Genomic DNA, 19,666 nt, shown 5'->3' on the forward strand with positions numbered 1-19,666 from the left:
CCAAAAGAGTCATCTACTAACTTGGGATGACTAGCTAAGCCAGGGGGTAGAGTGGTAGGCCTGCAGTCAAGATCTGTGTTTCAAACCCTGCTTCAGACATTTACTAGCTGGCCTGCAAGTAAGTCACTTAACCTATGTCTGTCTCAGGGTCTGTAAAATGGAAAGAATAATAGTAACTACTTCCTAGAATTACTGTAAGGATCAAATGAAATAAAATATGAAGTGCTTTGCAAATCTTAAGCATCACATACATATTAGCTATTACTATAATTATTTTTATTTTCTGGGTGAAAATCATAGACTGTGGTCATGAGCCCTTCCACAATGCCTGAATTGTAATGGATAACCTTAGAACCCAAGCAGGTGATAGTGCAGAAATCATTACTGATAGTATTTTTTATGGCTCACTCCTGTCCTACTCAACCAATTTCAGTGACTTTTTATTTTTTTTAGAACACAATATACTCTTTTCCATCTAGCTTTAAAAGCCATTCTCATTTTCACCCCAGCCTGCCTCTGTAGTCCTGAAGTACTATTTTGTATTTGTTTTAAATAAATAATTTTTTAAAAAAGGTACAGATCAGGAAAAAAGTTTCAGTAGGAAAATTTTAGAAAATTTTAGGTCAACATAAGGAAAAATCTAATTATTTTTTTAGATAATAATTTTAAAACCTAATAGTCAATAAAATGCTCTATTTCTTGAAAAAGTGAGTTCTCTTTCAATGGAGGTCTTCAAATGAAGGTAGAAAATCATAGTTAAGAATTCTGTAAAATGTATTTCTGCTTTGTTATAGATTGTACCTACATGTCTTTTAGGTATCTTCCAGCCCTAAAATCCTGTAATTTTAATTTTGGCTATGCACAGAAATAAATTTGGTGATAGAGCACTTTGATTCAAATCTCATCTCCATCCCTCTTAACTATGTGAGCATGTCACTTCAGTTAATTTTAGTATACTCTGTAAAATAAGAGGTGACTGCAGTATACTTAAGAAACTGAAAGAAAATATAAAGTGCTTACCTCTGAAATAAATCCACTTCTTGCAAAAATTTCTCACACATTCCAAAAAGGGGCTCCATTCTATAAGGGAGAAAAATAAGATGACAATACAAATGAATTAATAAAGCTTTTTTCTATGCTAAGTCCCGTATCAGATACAAACCTAAAGGGCTCATGTGGGACTCGTTCTCTTGGAGGAGACAACATACATAGAAGGTTTCAACTTTAAGAGAGACGAAAAGGTTCCAAAGTCCTTAGGGTACAGTGACAAAACATATGGCAATGTATCTTTGTTAATGTTATTTTCACTAATGAAATGATACCAATTTCTGATGTCAATCTATTTGACGTATCACAGAATTTGGTGGCAAGAGTTTGCTTTCAAATCTAAAAAAACAAAATCTGTCTTTTATATGTGAAATCTGCAAAATGAGAAGACTCAAGATCCAAACTGTACAGTAATGAACATATTTATACTATAAAAGTAATCTCTAATAAAGAGACTCAGGAGAATCCTTAAATAAATCCTTAAATAAAGAATGTATATCTGGGTTTCTCAGTTAAATTTACATATAAGGTATGTGTCTAACCAGTCCATTACCAATTAAAAACTATTATTAAGTGATTATTAAAAATAATAAACAACAATAAAAATAGCTAGTTTTTTATTAAATATAAATTTTTAGGCTTCTTTTTTATAATAGCTTTTTATTTTTCAAAATACATGCAAAGATAGTTTTCAACATTCATCCTTCTAAAACCTTATGTTCCAAAACTTTCTCCCTTTCTCCTCCTCCCCTAGAAAGCAAATAATTCAATAGGGTTTAAGCATGTGAACTTCTAAACATATTTCCACATTTTTCCTGCTGTACAAGAAAAATCAAATCAAAAAGGAGAAAAAAATGATAAAGAAAAAAGCAACCAACCAACCAAACAACTATTAAAAAAAAAAAAAGGGTGAAAATACTATGTTGTGATTCACATTCAGGCCCCATAGTCTTTTCTCTGGATGCAGATTACTCTCTCAATCACAAATCTATTGGAATTGGCCTAAATCATTTCACTCAATAAACTAAACTTGTTAAAAAAAAAAAAAAAGCTACTTATTATTAAAGTTTAATGTAAATATTAACAGTACTGTTTCAGCCAATACTTTTTAAATCCCCAATAGAATCTGTTTATATTCATTCGCATTTACTTTTACTCATATGATCATAGGGCATATATATAATTATTTTTCTAATTCTGCTTCATTTGGGTTATTCATTATTTATATTTATATCTTTCCAGATGTCCAATTCTTCTATTTATTGATCTTTGTTGTTCTACAGAAACGATGTACTCATCTCTACTGGCTGCTATTTCTTATGTGAGACATTTGTAATCAACACCTTTTCTCTATCTCAAATTTATTTTTTATCCTATGGGACACTTGTAAATCTTGTCAAAAGATTTGGTATAGTAGAAAGATTCCAAAAAACAGAGATGTGGTTACTTTATTAGTTTCTTCAGTTTTGTCTTTAAACATATTCCCCAAATCTCTCTTACCTTTAAAAAACTTTCACTAAGCCCCACTGTCCCTTACAGTCCCATCAAATATCTAATGCTATCTAAACTCATTGCTATCACTACTTCCATGCTCACTCATTACTCATTTCCTAGCAGCCTAGATTCCTACTTGATTTAAATTGTACTTCCAAAAGTTCCTGTAGGATGCCAAATTTGATGGTCTTTGCAGTTCTCATCCTTTTAACCCCCTTTATTGCATTTAACACTAGTGATCATTCTCCCTTTCCTAGAGACTCTCTTCCTTCTGGGCTTTAGTGATCCCATTCTCCTCTATTCATCCCACCTGATCACTTCTTCACAGACTCTTCTGCTTATTTATCATCATTCAGATTATGCTTCTGCCCCTGCACCCCACCCCAGTTCCTCAAGGTTCCATGCTATATCCCCCACTCTTCTCTTTCTATATTGCTTCTCTTGGCAACTTCATTAACCCACAAGGGTTCCGCTATCATGTCTATATGAACAACACATCTATATATCTGTTAGAATCCTTACAAAGTGATGTCAGTTGCCTAATTTAGCATGGTACTTAGCAAATTCTCTACTCACTAATGTATTTAAGTACTCATTGGAGTTCACAAGTATGGGAGATTCACAAAGTTAACTTTGTAACTTTGTGAACTCACACCTCCCATAATCCCACTCTCAGAGGAGGAGCCAATCTTTGAGAGAGCATAAAAACAGCTGAGCTCAGTCAGCAGGGTCAGTTGAAAAGATTCAGAGTGGAGAAGCCTCAGTTCAGAAGAAGCCACCTAGTGGGAGTTGAGCTAGAGCCAGAAGTCACTTCGGAAGATTGAAAGCCACGAGTCAGAGTTGAGGCAGAAGCAGAAGCAGAAGCAAAGGACAAGCTGCAAGAGCTCTTGGAATCAAGGAAGGAGAAAAGAAATGTTTGGATTTTATCAGCTGGCTGCATTTGAAGTGATTATTGATCTGAACTGATACTAAGGCTGCCTCCAGAAAACCTTTCCAAGAAAGCTGTTCCCAGAGAGAACCATTATATTATATAAAAGAAGAGAATACCACATATCTCCACTGCCAGTCTCAACCCAAACTGTGATACTGTATCACCAATTAGTCCAGTTACACTTGGCTGTCCTGAAAATACCTCAAACTCAGTATTTCTAAAACATTTTGTCCTTCTCTTACACCCCTCCACCCCCAGATTCAAACTTCCTTATTTCTGCAAAAGTTATCACCATTCTGGTCGTGTCCTAAATAGGGCATTACTTTCAAAAATTCCCTGTCATTTCATATATCCAATCAGTTGCCAAATTTCACCATTTCTGCCTCCACAATATTCTGTCCATTTCCATAAGCACCACCTTAGCTCAGGCCCTTGTCACCTTTCACCAAAAAAGATCATAAAGTTTTCTTAACTAGTCTCTTAACATTATAGTTAGAATGATTTTCCTAAAGCACACTCTGATCATATCACTCTTCTATTTAACCAATTTCAGTAATTTTCTATTGTTGTTATAACATAAAACTTTTATTTCTAGCTTTAAAAGCCATTCTCATTTTCACCCCAACCTGTCTCTGTAGCCTTCAAATACATGACTATCTATCATGTAACTCTAGCTCAGCCTGGAAAATCTTCCCCCACCCTTTTTGTTTTTCACACAGGAAGCTCCCAGTCTATTTTGTGCCTTCTGACTAGGAAGGCACAAAACTTCTAGGCCAGGCTTTATTCCCTATGCCTGGAAGCCACTTTCTCCTCACTTCTGCCTCCAAAATCCCTTTCTTCCTTCAACACAAAGCTAAGATCACTTCCTACGTGAAGCAACATGTCTACATCAACAACATGTCAATCAATATATATTTAAGTGTCTACTATGTGGCAGGCAATGTGCTAAGTAAGCACAGGGGATACAAAAAGGAGATGAAAGACTAAATGATTTTAAGGGTCTCACAATTTTAATGAGGGAAACAAAAGCAAACAAACATGGACAAAAGTTATATGAAGAATAAATAGGAACTATGTAACAAATGGAAAGTATTATGGGTTAGGGAAGGTTTCCTGAAGAAGGTGGGATTTTAATTAGGACTTAAAGGAAGCCAAGGAAAACAGCACTCAAAGCAGAGGCGAAAGAACATTCCAAGCACAGGTAACAAGCAGAAAAAATGTCCCCAGAGTTAAGAGATGGAATGTCCTGTTCATGGAACAGCAAAGAGGCCAGTGGCCATTGGATTGAAAAATACCTGACAGGGAGACTAGAAAGACAGGATGAGGTCAGGTTATAAAGGACTTTGATCATCAAACAGAAAATTTTCTATTTGATCCTGGACGAAACAGGGAAACACTGGAGTTTACTGAGCAGTGGGGGTGGAGAGGTGATGTGGTCTGACTTGTGCTTTAGGAAAATCACTTTGGTGGCTGAATGGAGAATGAGCTGGAGTGAGGAGAAATTTGGACACAGGCAGACCTACCAGCAGGCGGTAGGAATAGTCTAGACATTTATTGATGCATCACAATGGTGGTAGTGTTGGAGGTGCCCTCAAAGGATGTTGCAATAGGCCTTGGCAAAAGATTAGAAGGATGGGTGAAAGGTGGTATGAACCTGAGGGACAAGGAAGATAGTCTTGCCCTTGAAAGAAAAAGGAAAGTCAGAGATTTTGAAGTAAAGGTACTGTGTTCAGTTTAGACACCTTGAGTTTAAGAGCCTTCTTGCAAAGGATGATACCCTGAGCTCTGCAAATAAGTCATTCATGGCCAGACACCTGTATCTCCCTGTTTACTGCATGGCTGCACCTCCTATTTAAAGAAGAAACTAGCAGATCTGGTGTGATCCTGTCTGTTAGTCCTTTGGTATCTGAATGGCTTCTTTCTGCTTGCTTGCAGTAGTTTTTCTGTGAAGTAAAAGCTCTGGATTTAGGCTATGACATTCCTGGGATTTTTCTAGTTCTAATACACCTGGACAGCTTTCACATGTGACATCTGAAATATAATGTACAAGGGTTTATTTTCTTTTAAATCATGGTTTTTAGTGAGTCCAATGATTCTTAAATTTTCTCTCCTTGACCTTCTTTTGAGGTTAGTTGTTTTATATGTCAGATATTTTAATTTTCTTTTACTTTTTCAATCTTTTGATTTTTTTTCTCTAATATGATTTGCTGTCTGATGAAGCCAACTGATTTTTTTGGTCTATTCTACATTTTGGAGAGTCCATTTTGTAAGGTTTTACCTTTTTTACCATTTTCTCTTTTAAGTTATTTACTCTTTCAATTCTTTCTGCAAAAGGATTATTTAATTTTAAACCTCTTTTTGTTTTCTAGTTATTTATGTAATCCTTGTGAAAAACTCACTTTTCCCCTTGAGTCTCTTGTATGCACTTGTTACATAGTCACTTGCTTCTTTTGGGGAAATCCCTACATCTACAATAATTTTTCATTAATAGTTGATGTGTGTTTCTACTGGGCTCATACCCCAAAGAGATACTAAAGAAGGGAAAGGGGCCCGTATGTGGCAAAATGTTTGTGGCAGCCCTGTTTATAGTGACTAGAAGCTGGAAAATGAATGGATGCTCATCAATTGGAGAATGGTTGGGTAAATTGTGGTATATGAATGTTATGGAATATTATTGTTCTGTAAGGAATGACCAACAGGATGAATACAGAGAGGACTGGCGAGACTTACATGAACTGATGCTAAGTGAAATGAGCAGAACCAGGAGATCATTATATACCTCAACAAGGATACTGTTTGAGGACGTATTCTGATGGAAGTGGATCTCTTCGATAAAGAGAGCTAATTCAGTTTCAACTGATCAAGGATGGGCAGAAGCAGCTACATCCAAAGAAAGGACACTGGGAAATGAATGTAAACTGCTTGCATTTTTGTTTTTCTTCCCAGGTTATTTATGCCTTCTGAATCCAATTCTTCCTGTGCAACAAGAGAACTGTTCGGTTCTGCACACATATATTGTATCTAGGACATATTGTAACCTATTTAACATGTAAAGGACTGCTTGCCATCTGGGGGAGGGGGTAGAGGGAGGGAGGGGAAAAATCGGAACAGAAGTGAGTGCAAGGGATAATGCTGTAAAAAATTACCCTGGCATGGGTTCTGTCAATAAAAAGTTATTAAAAAAAAATTAATAGTTGATGTCTTGTTTAATCTATCTTTCTCTTTATCTTTAGTTCCAGAATTGGAGTTTTATATACTCAGGCCAGACTTTATTCACTACCAGTCCTTGGGTCTCTTCACTTCTGGCACTGATCTTCTCTTCCCAGGATTAGGTCCCCCTGGACCTTTTGATGTTCAGGGTCCTCTGTGACAGGACAGAGTTCTAGGTAGATCTATAGGCATTTGGGCTAGGCTATCCTGGTTTGAATACTATTAGGCAGCTATAGTCATTGTCCCTCCATAGGGCTAAGGTGCTAGATTATTCTAACCACTTTGGTGCTTTGCTGGGGGGTGGGTTTAGGAGGAAGTATCTTCTAGATAAATGTCTTTGGCTTATCCTCGCTGACAATGAACGGCCATTAGTTAGTATCTCTGTGCTGGCTTTTTTAGTGGCTCCATTTCCTATTGTGTGGACTTGTGGATGACTCTGTGATTCTGAGGCAGAAGACTTACTGACTGTAGCTTCTCATTCATCATTTAATCTGAGGAAAAGTTTAGGGTTTTGTTAGGAGTTATGTGGGAGTAAGGCTGTCTTTGCAAACATTCACTTTGATTACTTTTAAGCCCTTGCTTATGTGCGAATTGGATGGGAGTTTGTTTTCCACAGAGTTACAAAAACTAAATTGGAGAGGTGCAGAGAGATTAGAAATGTGAGGCTGAAACCTAGGAAATGGAGGCTGGGATTCAGAATAAGAAAACAAAACTAATAAAAGGAAAATGTAATCTGGATGGGGGATTCAGACTTAAAACCAGAGAGAAAAAAATTAGATGTGGATATTTAAAATAAAAAATACACTGTAAAATATAATTAAATTAGAGGTAGGGATGTGGAAGGAAGGTGAGATAGTCAAAGGACCGCTTAAGATTCCTGTGGGGGAATTAGACTTTTCAGACAGAATAACTTTTATACTACTCAGACAATAGAGAAATCAAAGGAAGGACTGAACTACAACCAAATAAGATGATCTCCAAGGGAGAAGTAATGATGTAATCAGGGATGGAGATTCACACTCAAATGGGGGCGGATTATGAACTCTGGATAGGCTGTAAAATCTGTGGTTCTCAGTTAATGGGATATGGGGAAGGATTTACATTTCAGGTATATAAAAAAAAAAAAAAAAAAAAGACAAGTTTATTGATTCTAAGCACTCCTATTCTTTAAGATACCCACTTCTGTAGTACTTATGAGGAGAGCCCTGAAACTCTTTCTCTCTCTGACTTGAGGGGAAAGGGGGGAATGAGATAGAAACTTCTTGAACCTTGTCTCTGCAAAAAACCTGCCCCAGGGAATCAGGATAAGTAGTTTCATTCTGTTAGATCCGCACACCCATGGATAACACTCACTATTGATTATATCCTCTATGAGTTGAAGATTATGCTAGGCCTACTCATCCAATTAGAAGATTCTCTATTCTGATTTCAACTCAAACTGCCTCCTAGCCTCTCCCTAAAAAGAGGCAACTGGGCTCAATTCCTTGCAGAGACCAAAGCAGGAATCATGGCAGGCCAAGGGACTGCCCTTGGCATGGCTGCCTGAGAGGTTCTCTCTGCCTGCTGAAAAGACATTCTCTTTTCAGCGTTAACTTCTTTGTCTCTCACACACATTTCCCTAAAAGGACTATAAATCCCTCTTTACCTTTCTGTTGGAATTTCTCTCCTAGGAATTTTATCTCTCTGCCAGGACTTCTCTGCTAGACCTTTATTTCTCTGTTGGGACCTTGCCACTAAGGAAGTCAACCTGCAAAAGCTGACTTCCCAGTGCCAATAAACCTCTTTTGCCAGTCTAACTTTTTGGGTTCGTAAATTCATTTACGAAGGACCTGCACTGACCAGGGGGGTTCCCACAACTCTCTAACCTGTGCTGAACCTCATCAGTACAATTAAAGACAACTTCACTCTCACAAATCCAATGGAGCTATATCTCACACTTATATGCTTAGATTTTTATAACAGAATGCTAGAATGTCAAAGTACTGGGGCTGTGGTCAAGAAGACTTGAGTTCAAATCTCCCCTGGATATAAATTGTGTCCCCTTTAAACTTTGGGTGGGGGCCCTGAAAATTTTTCCCCCTTTTGGGGGAGAATTCCTGAACCTCAAACTTTCCCAGCCTGTAGGGAAGGGCCACACCCTTCTGTTCATTAGGGAAACTCTCCCGATAAGTAATCTCTTTTCAACTGGAAATCTAGGTCTGGGGCACTGTCAACATTGAGTGGCTCAAACACCCAATTAAGTAATCTCATTCAAGTTTTGAATTGAAGTCCCAAACCCCAGAGGGCTAATAAAAAACAACTCTGAACCCCGAATTTTCACAGACCTCCTAATAGGATCTTGCCCACTGCAGAAGATATTCTCTTCTCCATGTAACCCACCTTTGCTATATTCCTTGCCCACTAAGAAGTCTGTCTTCCCAGCAAGCTGGCTTCTTAGTGTAATTAAATCCATTCTCTGCCTCTTGCTTGTATTCACTGGGGTTTGCAAATGCCACTGGCCAAGGAGATCCCATTGCTGTTAGAAGATCTCTTTCTCTCTATTTTGCACCTAATCATCCTCATATACTAGGCAAATCATTTCTCTTCTCTAGACCTCAGTTTCTTCATATGCAAATGAGGGAGCTGGACTGACCACAAAGATTCTTCCTATCTCTAAATCTAGAATTCTTTGATTGAATGGATTTATTTAGGAACCGTGCAATCCAACCTTCTCATTTTAATGGGAAGAACAGGAAGGTGAAATCCAGTCATGGAAAAGTGACCTTGTGAAGTTGATGCAACAAGCTGGTAGTAGTCAAATTCAGAACTGAGATTGCCTAACTTTGACTCCAGTACATTCTTGTGTAATACACTTAAGAGAAATTAATGTAAAGATCGCCTTCTCCCTTTCTGTTACTTAAAGATGAGAAAATGCAATTTCTCCTATATTTAAGGAATCACTCACCCTCTGGTAGTCCGTGCTGTTACTATAAGTTGCAATGCTTTGGCTTGCAACCGCATATGATGAATGATCACTACTTGTCTGCTTTCCACTCCACTATACATGAATTCCATCTTGTATGTCTCTTCCAAGATCTAGAAAGAAAATGGCATTATCTATTGATGACAATAATGATTCCATACACAATTAAGACTCTTTAGTAGGGGCGCTTTAAGAGACAGAATATGGTATGGTGGAGATAGAACTTTGTAAATATTAAAGCACTAAAGAAATTAGAGTGTTTTTTTTTTTACAAGTAGTTAGTAGTTAATATTTTTTAAATAATATTTCATTTTCCAATTACAAATAAAGATAGCTTTTAACATTCATTTTTTATCAATTTAATTATTTTCAAAATATATGTAAAGGTAATTTTCAACATTCACCCTTAAAAAGCCTTGTGTTCCAAAATTTTTTCCCTCCCTTCCTCTCATCCCTTCCCCTAGATAGCAAATAATCCAATACAGGTTACATACGTGCAATTTTTCTCTATATATATTTCCACATTTATCATGTAGCACAAGAAAAATCAGATCAAAAAAAGGAAAAAAATGAGGAGAAAAAAAGCAATCAAACAACAACAAAAGGTGAAAATACTATGTTGCAATATACATTCAATCCCTATAGTCTACTTTCTGGTTGTGTTGAGGTTCAGATTTGGGGTATCTAAATGAAATTAGGGTTTAGTGGAGGTCTAGTGGCAGGTTTGGGGTACAGGGAGTCAAACAGAGCTTCCCCTGGATTTGGTGCAAGGATACAGCAGTAAATGAGGTCTAGTAGTGGCCCGAGTCCCCAATAAAGGCATTTATTGGCCCAAGAGCTAGATTGATAAAAGAGGTTTATTATTGGGTTTGGAAGTAAGGAGATAGGTGAAGGTAGAGATAAGGAGGGCATCAAACAGAGGGTCCTCATATGGCTAGCATGTTTGGAATCTGCCAAGAGACGGTCCCGTGTGTCCCTTTTATAATGGGAGATTTCGCTGGAGGGGTTTTTGAGTGTAGCCCCAAAGTTGGCTCAGATCCAGTAGGGCTGGGACAGATCCTGATCTTCTATTGGAATTCAAAGGGACCAGGATTTGTGAGTTAAAAGGCAATTTACATTCACTAGGAGGGGGGTGGGAATCTAGAAAGGAATCTTTCCCCCATCAGTTGCAAAGTCTTTTGGAATTGGCCTGAATCTCCTCATTTCAACATTCATTTGTTTAACATTTTGAGTTCCAAATTTTTTTTCTTAACTTCCCACCAACCAAGACAGCAAACAATCTGATATAGGTTATATATACATGCACAATCTTTTTAAACCTATGTCTTATTTGTCATGTTGTGAAAGAAAAACCAGAACAAAAGGGAAAAAAAACCAAGAGAAAGAAACAGCAAACAAACAAAAAACGGTAAAAATAGTATGTTTCATTTTTTGTCTCCATAGTTCTCCTTCTGGATACAGATGGCATTTTCATCTTAAGTCTATTAGAACTGTCTTGGATCACTGTATTGCTGAGAAGAGTTAAGTCAATCATAGCTGACCATTAAATAATCTTGCTCTTACTGCATATGTTTTCTTGGTTCTACTCACTTCACTTAGTATCAGTTCATTTAAATCAGAAATTAAGAGTTCTTTACTGTTATCTCCATTGTTTAAAATCTGAATACTACTTCTAGGCATATTATAAAATATCAGGTAATGCCCAAATATCCTTACCATTGAATGATCTAGAGAAAGAATAAATAAAGAACTACCCTCCACTACCTCTCAAAGTTTGTCCGAGCTTATGTTTGCTGCTTCCATAACACTATCCATTTCATTCTCTGCCATTCCCTTTTCCTTTTGCCTTCAGTCTTTCCCAACATCAAGGTCCCTTCCAAAGAATCTTGTCTTTTCATTATTTGGCCAAAGTATTTAAGCTTCAGCATCAGTATTTGACCTTCCAATGAATACTCTGAATTAAAAAATTTAAGTACTGAGTGATTTGACCACTCCAATTCCATTGGACTCTCTCCAAGTCCATTCCAATGGACTCTCAAATGTCTTCTGCAGCGCCACAATTCAAAAGTTTTGAGTCTGTGGCATTCAGTTTTCCTTACAGTTCAACTCTCAGTCATAAACTGCTATTTGAAAAACCATGACCTTGACATATATCTGTACACACACACACATATACACACACCCAGCAGTAGAGACAGTGGTGGGCCTGGAGTCATAGACAACTAAGTTCAAATCTGGCCTTTTATTGGCTGGGTGAAGTTGGACAGGTAATTAAACCTATTTCCTTAAATGTAAAATGGGAATAATATCATCGACTTCCCCAGGTTGTTGTGAGGATCAAAAGAGACAGTATTTGTAAAACAATAAGAATAGTACTTGGCACATATTAAATACTATATAAATGCTAGCTAATAGGTATACAGATATTATTTGTCAAATATATTATTAATATAGTAAACATTTAGATATAGCTTTAAGATTTAAAAAATACTTTATAAATGTCATCATTTAAATTTCAAACAATTCTGTGAAGAAAGTGCATTATTAGCTTCATTTTATAGATAAGAAAACTATCAGGTTAAGTGATTTTCCCAGGAGTTACAGAACTATTAAGTATCTGAGATAGGATTAGAACTCAGATCTTTCTAGTACCTCCAAGCCCCTCATTCTTTTCCATATATTACCTTGATGCCAAATAGATGTGGATCAGGAATGACAGTGCTCTGTGTGAAGAACTTTAATATATATCAATATATATGATCTTAATTTTTTCATGAATAGATTTATATATATGACTCAGTCAGCTAGTCTTTAGTTCTAGCCAGGTTATATCTGAGAGGCCATTGTTCCAAACTCACCTGTTTAGCAGCAGCGGATGCCATATCACTCTGCTTCAGATAGAGTGGGGCAGCCATGTTCCACAGCTTTTCCTGCAATGCCTGCCAAGAAAGGAACCATGATGCTGCAGCTCATCAATGAAATAACATCTAAAACACTTCATGGTGCTCAGCCAGTGCCTGGCACAAAGTCGGGCTTAACAAATATTTTTTGTTATTGCGCAGTTTCACAAAGTTTAGAAATACTGAGTCTGGGGCAGGGAGATGATATTAAGTTATTTGTGTAATGAAAAGTTCCCAGGAGACTAGGTTGTAGGGCATTGTAGATGGTGATAAATACTTTTTAAATTAATGTCATTACATTATTATAACACCATATTAAGTACTAGATGTTGTGGAAAACAGAAATAAAATATATAATTTCTGTCCTCCTCAAAGAGTTTAGATTTGAATAGAAGGATAATACATATATATCTAAATAAACTAGAATATAGGTATATTTAAAAAAAACACAAAGCTCTATGAGGTCAGATGGAAAAATAAAGAGACTTAGGAAAGGCCTAATTTATGGAAGAGAGAACACCTAAACTGGGCCTTGAAGGATGAGCAGGCTGCCAAGAGGCAGAGGCTGGGAGTGATTCAGAAGAGAGACTTCAGTCTCTAGGCTTGTCAGGTCTTAGCTGGGGTATAATGGCAGAATGAGGGAAATAGATTCGATGAGCTCAAAAGTTTTTTCTGGCTCTAAACTTTATGATCCATTTTGATAAGTTTAAAAGCAAAAATTAAAATCTTCCATGCTCAGGTCTCAATTCAATCAAATTTATTGTTAAGGTCAGTATTTAACACAGAAAATTACATAGCAGATGTTCAAAATGTTGGTGGCACTGGAGGCCCTCTACCTATTGTTGGAAATGAGGCAAGACAGGCTGACTTTCATTAGGAGATGGGCAGAGGAGGCGGCTGGATTGCTGTGCCAGTTTCTGGCAACTTTTTTCACTGCCATTTAAATTTAATTCACACACAGGATTTCAGAGCTAAGGGATTTTAACATGGAGAATGGTAAAGTTGGAAACGAATTTAGGATACAGAGTAACAGTGGAAGTGACTGTATAATGTTAGTAAATGCAATGTAGAACATTTAAAGCATCAAATGATAGATCTGGAAGGGACCTGTGCTATTACGTAGTCCAATTACCTTGTCTCTTACAGAGGTGGAAACAAGTTCAGACAAAGTGATATTTTCCAGGGATAAATAGTAAATAAGTAGCAGAACTATTAGTTCAGTCTCCCAACTCTCAGGCTAGTGTTACTAACACTATGCATTTTGTAGCCATGTAAATAAAACCTATTTTTAATGTTAGGAAGGGCAAGGCATTATTACCCACATTTTGCAAATAAAGAAACTGAAGGTGAGAGAAAATAAGAAAATGAATTAAGTGGCAGGGCTGGGTCTCAAGCCCAGTGTTCTTTTATAATACATTAGCATGCTAATGAAGAAAATAACCTCTGATAATTGTCTTGGTCTCTCTTGACCCATCTCATTTATTCTAAATTTAGCCAAAACATCATCAATACCTTTTTGATACTAAAAATATTCAATCTAAAAGCAGACTATGACTGCCGCAAAATTACCAACTGGGAATAGTTTTTAAAAGTGTTCCCTAAATCCTCTGCATTGGTTTTTTGAATAGATAACTACTGAAGGTACCAAGCATTCAGCTAGCCAAATAGTCTAACTCTGCTGACTTAAAATAACTTCTTGGATCATAATCCTGTATATGAAGATTTATAGCCAAAATGAAATGTCAATAAGGGCTTGCTTTGAAAAGCAAAGAAAATTAGGGTTGTTTAAAAAAAAAAAAAACTTTAAATAAAATGACTTGTGCCTCCACAAAGAATACCAAGAAAACTGAAGCAAGCCCTTGTCATTCAAATTTTACATTTCCATCAAAAGAATGTTTTACTCAGAATCCTGATATAAACATATCCTTTGGCAAGACATCTTGAACACATAAACACATTTCCCTGGCTGCATGGTGTGCTGACATCCCACATTCATAAAACTCTTTAAGTCTTTAGCAACTACCTCAAAGGACTAGAAAAACAATCTATTTCCTGGAAATTATTATTTCTTTAATTAAAGGGCAAATATAATTATACTGGTAAGTATGTGGTATTTTCAGAGGATGAGTTTCTCCTCACAACAAATAAGTGTTACTTCTCCCATTTATATGGGCCTTTGAGGTTTACAATGCCTTTGCTCTGAAACTACATGAGACAGGCAACAGGCATTATTATTCCCATTTTACAAATGAAAGTACTAAGTACAAATAAAGGAGTTCCCCATGTGTCCTTGGTCACAAAGTCAATTTAGTTCCCATCCAAACCTCTCTTATTCTGACTTTAGAACTAACTGCTCACACCATATTATGTGGTCTTTAAGCCTTGCTCCCTAGGGCTTCAAAATGTCATTACATCATAACTGCCACTACCACAAGCCAGGGCCAAACCTTGATGAGAAGCAGCTGACACCGAAGATAAGTGGCAGAAAAGTCTGCTACTCCTGCCAGGTCAGACTGAAGTTCTCCAAGTCTCTGCAGGTCACTGAAAGACATAAAACCCAGAAGCAAATGTAGATTGGGAATAACACAGAAATAGAAAGCATCTGAGTGAAATAAGCAGAACCAAGAATACATTGTACACAATAACAGCAAGAATGTGCAATGATCAACTATGAAAGTCTTGGTTCTTCTCAGTAGTTCAGTGATCCAAAGCAACTCCAATAGACTTTGGATGGAAAATGCCATCTGCAACTAGAAAAAGAACTAAAGAGACTAAATGTAAATCAACATATGTTATGTTCACTTTTTTTTTTTAATCTCTCTCATGGTTTTTCTCTTGCTGATTTCTTTCTCGCAACATAATAAAACAATGTATATTAAAAATAAACTAAAAAAAAAGAAATAAAAAGCACCTAATGAAACCAAAACCTTTAACACAGTTTCAGAATTAGGAATTTTCTTGGCAGAAATAATAGCGTGGTCTGCCATTTCCCTCTCCAGCTCATTTCATAGATCAGGAAACTGAGGTAAGCAGAGTTATATGACTTGGCCAGAGTTACACAACTAGTAAGTCTCTGAGGCTGGATTTGAACTGAGACGCGACTTCCTGACTCCAGGTCTGACGTTTCATTAATAATGCCACCTAGCTGCCCAAAACACTGCTTTTGTGAGCCAGGCATTAAACTAATAACTCCATGAAGAAAGAATTCCTTTTGGGATATGAACAGACAATTTTCAGTTGACAAAATTGAAACTATTTCCATTTATATGAAAGTGTTCCAAATCACTATTGATCAGAGAAAGGAAAATTAAGACAACTCTGAGATACCAGTACACACCTGTCAGATTGGCTAAGATGACAGGAAAAAATAATGATGAATTTTGAAGACTGGGACATTGTGGGAAAACTGGGACATTGATGAATGCGTTGGTGGAGTTGTGAATGAATCCAACCATTCTGGAGAGCAATCTGGAATTATGCACAAAAAGTTATCAAACTGTGCATACCCTTTGATCCAGCAGTGCTGCTACTGGGCTTATACACCAAAGAAATACTAAAGAAGGGAAAGAAACCTGTATATGCCAAAATGTTTGTGGCAGCCCTATTTGTAGTGGCTAGAAACTGGAAAATAAATGGATGCCCATCAATTGGAGAATGGTTGGGTAAATTGTAGCATGTGAATGTTATGGAATATCACTATTCTGTAAGAAATGACCAGCAGGATGAATACAGAGAGGCTTGGAGAGACATGAACTGATGCTAAGTGAAATGAGCAGGAGATCATTATACACTTCAACAACAATACTGTATGAGGATGTATTCTGATGGAAGTAGATATCTTCGACAAAGAGAAGATCTAACTCAATTCCAACTGATCAATGCTGGACAGAATCAGCTACACCCAGAGAAGGAACACGGGAAAATGAGTGTAAACTGTTTGCATTTTTGTTTTTCTTTCCAGGTTATTTTTACTTTCTGAATTCAATTTTCCCTGTGCAGCAAGAGAACTGTTCGGTTCTACACACATATATTGTATCTAGGATATACTCATAACATATTTAACACGTATAAAATTGCTTGCCATCTAGGGGAGGGGGTAGAGGGAGGAAAGGGAAAAGTCGGAACAGAAGAGAGTGCAAGGGATAATGTAAAAAATTACCCAGGCATATGTTCTGTCAATAAAAAGTTATAATAAAAAAAAAAAAAGAAAGAATCCTTTTTGACATTCCCTACAAGTGATCATCTAGATTTTACCTAAACAACTCTAACTACCTCATGTACAGCCCCTATTCTTCATATATGTTTCCTTGACCCAACTCGCCCATGCTCTCTGGGTAGATTTTTCACCATGTGAGAAATGCCAAACCAGCTGTGTAGCTGACTAGACTTGGGCACCTGCCAAATTCATTTTACTCTTTGTTGGTTGGTTAGCACAACAGGCCCTAGGGCTAGTCATTCATTATGGTACATGACTCTGCAGACTGCTGGGAAACCTACTGATGTCACAGCCTCTACAATGAATGCAACCACCTTTAATTTGGACGGAATAACAAGTAATACATTTGCATTCAACTGAATGAAATGTTATACAGCAGAGTTCACAAAAATAGGAAGGGGGCAAGGAGAGGTTTCAGTTAAAGGTGGCAGGGCTGGTCTTGGGGAACAATATAAGAGATTCACATAGAAAGGCACTATGACACAGAGAAAGAAAGCCTGAACTTGGTGAAGTTGAGAGTTCAAGACTTGGATTTATCCCATACCATAATGGCCCAATGAATACTAAACCTAATGAAAGTTCTACAAAAGAAAACACAGGCATTTACATGTACAGATCCCAACCAGGGGCTGTACTAAGGTTTTACAGGAGGCAGACCAGGGCAATACTACTTGGGTGACTTCCAGACGTTATGTGGCCGGTCTAAATTTTAGTTTATCTATAACGTGAAGATGATTATACCTGTACTACTTATTTCATAAAACTACTTGATGATTCTATCTGTACAATAACAGCTACTATTCACTGATAGTAGTTTAAGATATAGCCAGAACTTTCCTTACAGAAATCCTGTAAAGTAGGAAACAGAAATTTTCTCTTACTTGCAGGCTCAAAAAGGCCAGCTACAAGGTCACAAAAGCCGTCTGTTTGGAACTAGAATTTAAACAGAGGTTTCCCTCAAGGTCAGTGCCTTTTCTTTTTTTTTTTTTTTTTTTTAAGTGAGGCATTTAGGATTAAATGACTTGTCCAGGGTCACACAGCTAGGAAGTGTTAAGTGACTGAGGTCACATTTGAAAGTAGGTCCTCCTGACTTCATTGCTGGTGCTCTATACACTGTGCCTCCTAGCTGCCCCTAAAGCCTTTTTCTTGATCCCAGAATACCTCTTGATTAGAATGTGAATGAAGTAGTGTGAGGAGTGCTGACCTGGCAGTCAAGAAGCCCTAAATGTAAGTCCTAACTCCGAGAGCTTCAGCACATCCCAGGCTCAGGCTTTAAGATTCTAAACTGCAGCAAGAATGTCAACTTGCACTGGCAGAGGAGAGATTCCTCATTCTGGAGATATCTCTCTCAGTGAGTTACTGGATCAATTCCTTATTCCTACTAAACAATCTATAAGGATAATACAAGTATAAAAATAATAGTAACTTAAAATTATAATAGCCGATAAAAAAAATCCATTATTTTTTAAAAGCACTAGAAAACATAATATGGAATATTGGAGAATAAATGGAAGTTTAATATAACAGATATTACCTATCTAAAACCAATTTCTATTATATATAATGGAAACAAACTTGAGTTCTTTCCAATAACATCAAGGTAAAGCAAAGATATCTGTTATCATGAGTACCATTTTATTTAGTCCTAGAAATGCCAAGCTTGGCAAAAAGAAAAGAAAAAAGATGAGGGAATAAACAGACAAAGAAGAAACAAAATTATCACTTTTTTAAAATGACAGAATAGTTTAAAGAACACTAGAGTCAACTAAAAAATAAATTAATAACTTGAGCAAAGTTTTAGGTATAGGACACACAAAAAATACACTTATATCACTAGTATTTCTGTGTTACCAACAAGATCCAGCAAAAGGAAGAGCTAGAAAAGAGAAATTCAATTTTAAAATATGTATAAGACACATGGAGAGTCTACCTGGCAAGAGGGAAAGGAAGTGAGAGACCATAACTACAAAATACCTTACAGTAATAAAGGCAGATCTTTTAAAAAAAAAAAAAAAGAGAGAGAGAAATATTAACATGTCTCTATAATAAAAATGATAAAAATTAACTTTGCCATCCCAATGAAACCACCAAAGAACTATTTAGTTTAGAGAGCTTATTGGAGAACAGGGAAAAAGAACAAAATTAATCTGAAAGAATAAGAAGTCAAGAATCTCAAGGAAAATAGTGATAAAAAATGAGGAGGATTGGCAGAGCTAGCTTTCAAACTTTATAACAAAGCAATAATCATCAAAACAATTTGATACTGGTTTGAAATAGAGTGCCTGACCAGTGAAGCAGACTAATTAAATAAACTAGAGAAGCAAATAAAAACAGTAGTTTTTTAGTAACTCAAAGCTCTCTAAGCAAGAATTCACCTCAACAAAAACTGTTGGATAACCCGGGAAGAAATCTGGCAGAAACTACGTACAAATCAATACCTTCTGTCTTATAGAAAGTTCTTGAAGACTCAGACATAAAAAGTCACATACAATTTAAAACAAGGAAAAAGCTATCTTTTAGATCTGTGGATGGGAAAGAGTTCATGGATCAAGAGATAGTATGGATCACAGAAGAAAAAAATGAACAATCTTAATTAGCGATAGAGGTCACAGACTCAGCATACCCAACAAAACATTTTTTGGCCAATGTTTGACCAATGTTGGAATTCGTTTTATTTGAATATGCATATCTGTTAGAAAGATCTGTTTTGCTTTTCCCCACACTCAATTTTGGTGGATACGAGGCTTAGCATATATATTTTTGTTAGTTCAAAAATAGATTTAAAATACTATAATCATGAAGGCAAATCTTAAACCAAGTCTTAAGCACTCAGAAGAACACAATGTGTTCTATAATTTAACTGGTCTTTTGTTTCCATAATCAGATTGGAAGTTCTCTGAAGGCAA

At 36.6% G+C, this 19,666-nt stretch overlaps 1 protein-coding gene across 2 annotated transcripts in view; it reads right to left on the minus strand.

Moving 5' to 3' along the window:
* Positions 1–19,666, minus strand: part of INTS4 (integrator complex subunit 4) — a 92,523-nt gene that overhangs the window by 18,278 nt on the left and 54,579 nt on the right. For both annotated transcript variants that reach the window (XM_051987201.1, XM_051987202.1), the window contains 4 exons: positions 14,992–15,085; positions 12,503–12,583; positions 9,627–9,757; positions 1,021–1,080 (listed from right to left, as the gene is read on the minus strand). In XM_051987201.1, coding sequence (XP_051843161.1) covers positions 1,021–1,080; positions 9,627–9,757; positions 12,503–12,583; positions 14,992–15,085 — 366 coding nt within the window. The remainder of the gene's footprint in view (positions 1–1,020; positions 1,081–9,626; positions 9,758–12,502; positions 12,584–14,991; positions 15,086–19,666) is intronic.

Source organism: Antechinus flavipes, chromosome 3 (genome assembly GCF_016432865.1).
Source record: "Antechinus flavipes isolate AdamAnt ecotype Samford, QLD, Australia chromosome 3, AdamAnt_v2, whole genome shotgun sequence".
NCBI classification, from domain to species: Eukaryota; Metazoa; Chordata; class Mammalia; order Dasyuromorphia; family Dasyuridae; genus Antechinus; species Antechinus flavipes.